The following is a 6,000-nucleotide window of genomic DNA, read 5'->3' as shown; positions in this document are numbered from 1 at the left end:
TAGATATGTTATATTTATATATTGAATATATTTTATTTTTATTTTTTAAAATAGAAAAAAATATTAGATATATATTTTTATTAAATTTTATTTCATTGCGTGAAAATGATTTCATTGTAATTAATTTTAAATACATTGTTAGATTGTTATGATGCAAGGAAGGAGATTTGACTCTAGGAGATTATATGTTCACTCTAGTGTAGCTGGTAAGAATGTGAGTAGATTTTGGGTTTGTGGTGTCAACAATTTTTGGTATGGTTGTCAAGGTCAACAAAATGTTTCAAAGAATGCTAGTTGTAACTTGGTCTTATTTTGAATATCAATAGAAGTTTTTGTGGGATCTTACCAAAAACCAAAAAAAGAGTGCGGGCACACATATATTCAAATTATAAAAAACAAAAGGTAAATATAAAGTGTGTCTCACACATTCAAATTATACAAGAAGTGGAAACAAAGTGCGAGCTCGCATACACATTAAGAATCAATATAGAACACACACACATTAAGAATCAACATAGATCTATCTTAACTCTTAATCTATCATACACTTCAAAGGATCAAATCCTCGGTGTAAATCTTTTTTTATAATTGAAAACTTAAAAAAAAAAAATTACACATGGAAAAATTTAATCCCTCTCCTAAGATAGTGACATTTTATTAGATAATCAATTAATCCTCTTTTTATACTTCAAAACTTTACAAAATGTTCATATAATAAAACGCTTTATTTCTCAATCAATTAGCAATTATGCTAATTAGAAATCATTACTTTTATCAACATCTACCTAAATAAAATTTAACAATAATATTATATTAATAAAACTAAATATAGAAAATATATCTCTCAATTATCACTAATAAAATTTCTTTTAATATAAAATTAAGATATTATAAAAAAATCTATCCATTTTTAAGCAATTTGTTAAATTGCCTAAAAAATAAAAAATAAACTTATAAAAGAGAAGGTTAACTCGATATGTTATTTAAGATATTACATTTCAATATAACTCTTATTAAAATGATATTTTACTCTCTTCAAATTTCATCATATATTATATTTAATTTAGACATTTATTTCAAAATACACATTTTTAAATTAATGTTGAGAGACACTTTACAATTTAATAAGAGAAAATGTTCACATTAAATTTAATATTAAAAAATTAATATCAACTGAATTAAATAGAAAAAGACATATACTAACTCAATTATGTATAATAATTCATATACTTAATTAAAATATAAAATAATTTATATATTTAATTGTTATATTTTAAAATTTCATATTTAAATTTATTATTTAACATTTACATTAAATTTTTTTTAATGTATATATATATTTTTTTTCTATAATTTTTTTTATAAAACATCTTAAAATAAATGATTAAACACACATATATGTAACTATATATATATTATTTCCCGGATACGGGTGACAATTAAGGCGTTTACGGTGATGAGACAGGGTGATGGTGGACGGGGTGGCTACATGGCCTTCTGCAACCATCCCAAGATCAAAGTTAATGATACTCAGGGCACCTCGCAGGGGACATTTAATGCCTGCTACAGTCGAGGCAAAGCCATCCCCGGCTTAACCATGGCGCCAGAAAACAATCGAGTCATTCTACCCCTGTTTCACTGTGCTTGCCCTCCACAGGCGGAAGAGCCGACTGAGCGAACCATCACGGGGCGCCGTTGCTGGATTGTGTGTTGCCTTGACCTAGGTAATGGTTTCCACCATTCCCATACAAATCTCTGCAACTCGGCTCTTGTCCTCCAGCATACAGTAACCTCTGCACAAAATTCCTCTGTCAATTCTCCTTCTGCTTCCCCTGACTCTTTCACTGCTCTTGTTTCCATCATGGTTCGCCACCGCATGTGTATTAGACGCGGTGGCATGCGAGGTGGCAACTCTCGCTCCCCGACTTTGCATCGATGTAAATCGGTTTCCCTTGCTTCCTCTGCTGAAAATCCCCAGTATCTGAATACCAGAAGTGGCAGAGGCAGAGCCGGCCTCCACTGCTCTAGTCGTGAAGAGGCGGCTGTCCACACTGCTCCCTTTTCTCTGCCTTTGCACCACGTCCCTCACACGACGTAGTTCCGGTTCCGCAGCTCTCTGAATTGCCCGGTTATTGTTGCCACTGTCTCCATCTCCATTACAGAAGAGCCTGAGCAGCACATCCCCATGACCATTTCCATGGAGGAGACGCACAGAGCTGGTCCAAGTCGGAACAGAGGCAACAACGACGAGCAGGAAGGTAATGGAGGTCGGAACAGACGGCATGGGAAAGCCATTGCTGGCAGCTCGCATGATGATTTGGGCATTCAAAGTGACACACAGGCCGTGGAAAGCCACATGGAGGACACGTCGGGCCCGCAGGTTGAAGCCGACAGCAGGGAGGGAGGACATCAGGAGGTGGGACGTGGCGAGGCGGACAACCCGGATGACTAGGCTTGTCCTATTGTGGAGGAACCTGCCACTGATGAATTTGTGGCGCGTGTCACATCTACCAGGTGGCATTTTTCATAGTTCTTGGTCTAGTTCTGTCTTGTATTTTGTGTCCTCAGGGTTTTTTGAGGGATGGTGGTCCAGTCCGGACAAACTGTTGTTTTCTGGGTGGTTTTCTAATGTTGTTTTTGATAGAGTGGTCTCTTCAGGAAAACTGTGGGTTAAATCTGGTTGTCTTTTGGACTTTTTTCTCATTCAGACTGGTTTCCCCTTTGTTGGGGCAGTCTCAGACAATGTTCATGGCTGCATGTTGATTAAGGCCGGGTCCCTTTACGGCCAGGAAACTCTGTAACTACTTTTTGTATTATATCAATAGATTAACCTTACTTAGAAAAAAAAAAACTATATATATTATCAAAGTCTTAATACAATTATAAATAAGAATACTTATATATAGAAATGTGAAATTTGTATAAATATTAAATGATATTATTAAGAATCAACATAGATTCATTTTAATTTCAATATTGAGAGGATTTCAATCTCTCACATGTGCAAACTTTCATCAGCTTATTTTGTATGTTAAGAGATTTGATCCCTCTAATGCTAAATAAAAAGTTAAAATAAATCTACACTAATGTAACATCATCACTTAATTTAATAATCTTAACAATTTCAATATAATATAATGTAAATCATCTTTAATTTATCCATGTAATTTATATAATATTATATATTAAGCTATTATTAAGTAATACTTTTTTTTGGTTGTTTTTTATCATATTATATGGCTATTTATATAATGTTGTATGCTAATTTATTAATGTATAACAATAAATTGTTATTTTAATATTTTTAAATGATTAATTTTATCTAAAAATTAAATTAAAATTAAATTATATATATAAATTGAATATTTTTTATTATTATTTATTTAAATTGAAAAAAATATTTTAGATATATATTTTTGTTAAATTTTATTTTATTTTTTCAAAATGATTCCATTGTAATTAATTTTAAATAAAGTTTTGTTAGATTGTTATGATGCAAAGAAGGTCTTACTCTAGTTAAACTTAGAGTTTGAGGTTATTTGGAAAGAATTGAGACACATTTGTTTTTCTCTATGTTTATAAGACTCTATTAAGAAGGGCAAACAATTCATAGAAGTGGAGCCATTTAACTATACATAGCTATAGCTCTCATGTTGTTTTTATGGTTAAATTGTTTTCTCTTTTTATCTCCAATTTGTCGATCTAAACATGTTAGTTGGTTAATAGTTTCTAATTAGGATCATATACCTTATGTTAATTTTGTTAGGCAAATTGGATCTCAAACTTAGGAAAACAAAAACTGATGCATTTCCCTATTGACAAAACAATCCATGTAAAGTGAGTTCTGTAATTTTTTGATATATCAATAGAAAAATAACTTAAAAAACAAATAACTTAAAAAACCAATGACATTTGTGATAATAAAAAAATAAATAACTACATATATACACATCTACATCATCCAAAAAAAATTTATATACATAATAATATTTAAAAAAACTATCTTAAATCTATACATATCTACATCATTCTAAAAAAATCCCAAAAATAAATAACTATAAACATAATAATATTTAAAAAAAATACAAATCTATCTTAAATCTAAATTCAATTTTTTTATGGTGTATATTTAATAAGAAGCCACTAATATCTAACATAATATTAAATAATTAAAAAACTATACTAAAAATTAATTATAAAAGTTACATTAAATTATCATAATCAAATATATTAATTTTGATTTCTTCCGATTAATTTACATTATCATAATTAAATTTATTAATTTTGATTTCTTCATTTTTATGGATTAAACTTCATGCAAAAAATAATATCATAAATTTTGTTTTCTTTTAAATATTTATCTTATTCATTCTTATCAATAAAACTTCATACAAAATAAAATATTATAACCTTTTTCCTTTTTACTTAAAAGAAAATATTTATCTAAACTAAATTGAAAATATTATAATGTTTCTCCCTTTTACTTAACATTTATCTAAAATAATTTGGAGTTGCGTAACGCCACAAACGCACTCCACGCATCCACTGTACATCTGAAAAACAAATTTTAAAGAGGCAGGCGAGTTTGAGATATGGACAAATTCGAAATAATAGCACGTAACAAATACCTGGAACAATCGAATTTAGAAGCTATTAATTACCCTCGTTGCTTCCAGATTTTTTCAATAAATCTTGATATTTTGAAAGGACGTTTGGGCATAAATAAAGGCAAAAAGTTTAGGTAAAGGAAAAAATTATTGACATGCAGATATGGACATGAACTACGACCACTAGCCGTGATTCAGGTCAAAAAGAGCCAATAAAATAAACGTTATTTAAAAATTTTATATGTTTTTATTTATCGAAGGAAAAGAAGGTGACTGCAACACAACACTTGAGAAATGCAGTTGAAGAAAGCCAAGCTGTCTTGGCTTCTTTATCCAGAATGGCTTCAAATTCTGCATTTTTTGACACAAATTCCTTCATATTAATGAGAATTGGCAGATGAATTCTTTGACATCACCAGATTGATCTTTTTTTGGGTTTCATTGAGTCCTTTTTAGGTCACTCTGCAGCAAATTTGAGGCACTCGCTGCATTGGTATTCTCTGTTGGCTTGCTATTTTCTTTCCCATGGACTGAGATCTTTCCATCGACTGAGATCAGCTGATGGGCAGTTAGTGAAGTCATCCATGGTTTGGTATAATTTTAGGGTCCAACTGTAGAAGCCCAGATGAAGCAAATGGTCATTGCAAGATGGACTTGAAAAACCCACTTGAAAGCATCATATGAGCAGGTTGTTTGGAGATTTTGTTGTGTTTTCGTAGGAACATATTCTCATGGAGCAGGAAACAGATAGGTCTGTGAGTACAGGAGCTCCAAATGGTCGGCCACAGGATTCGAAGCAGCCACCTACAGAGATGGATGTGGGTGGAAAACATCGCAAGAATGCGGAACTGTATAGACTGCATCAGGAAATTCGGTATTTGGAGGTCAGTTTGCCCTTCTGTAGTGTTTTCTGGAGATTTTCTCTGTTTTTCTGTTTAAAATGTTGTAGACAATTTTTTCTGTGTCGAAATATGGAAAGGTTAAAATGCTGATTTTCTACGCTTTTGAAGTAGAATCCATGCTTTTGTCTAATGCATGGTACCCATTTTGATAGATAACGTGTTCGAGTGGGTGCAGTATGGCCTCGTGGGTTAGGGCTTGTGTAGAGTTGTGGAGAGGGACTGGTCATCAATAGGGGTTGAACTCACGACAGCCCAAATGTCACCTGCTAAGAACTGTAACAGGTCTTCTTGTCATGAGGGCCTCCTTGTTGTAAATGGCGTTTTTGATTGGAATTAAAATTATGACATTGCAAAGGACATATGCTAACCACTCGATCCTCACTTTGTGTTAGGGTCATTATATCCTGTCTGTAGAAGAGACAGAATGATTTCATCTACTAGCTACTGATTCATCTCTCATAGTGTTGATGCCAAATTTAGTTGCAATTGAT

The 6,000-nt window shown here is 31.9% G+C and overlaps 1 protein-coding gene across 3 annotated transcripts in view; it reads left to right on the top strand.

The window, feature by feature from the left end:
• Positions 1 to 4,755: 4,755 nt before the first annotated feature.
• Positions 4,756 to 6,000, top strand: part of LOC149210064 (guanine nucleotide-binding protein subunit gamma 1-like) — a 92,318-nt gene continuing 91,073 nt past the window's right edge. The window contains exon 1 of one of the 3 annotated variants that reach the window (XM_089396599.1): positions 4,756 to 5,491. In XM_089396599.1, the coding sequence (XP_089252725.1) occupies positions 5,339 to 5,491 (153 nt within the window). In that variant the 5' untranslated portion in view covers positions 4,756 to 5,338. The remainder of the gene's footprint in view (positions 5,492 to 6,000) is intronic. The other 2 variants (XM_089396601.1, XM_089396600.1) reach the window with 2 other exon arrangements.

The sequence above is a fragment of the Pinus tabuliformis genome, chromosome 1_2 (genome assembly GCF_031772625.1).
Source record: "Pinus tabuliformis cultivar Carrire ecotype Pingquan chromosome 1_2, CPIR1, whole genome shotgun sequence".
Classification (NCBI taxonomy): Eukaryota; Viridiplantae; Streptophyta; class Pinopsida; order Pinales; family Pinaceae; genus Pinus; species Pinus tabuliformis.
This window is presented reverse-complemented; position numbering and strand designations above follow the sequence as displayed.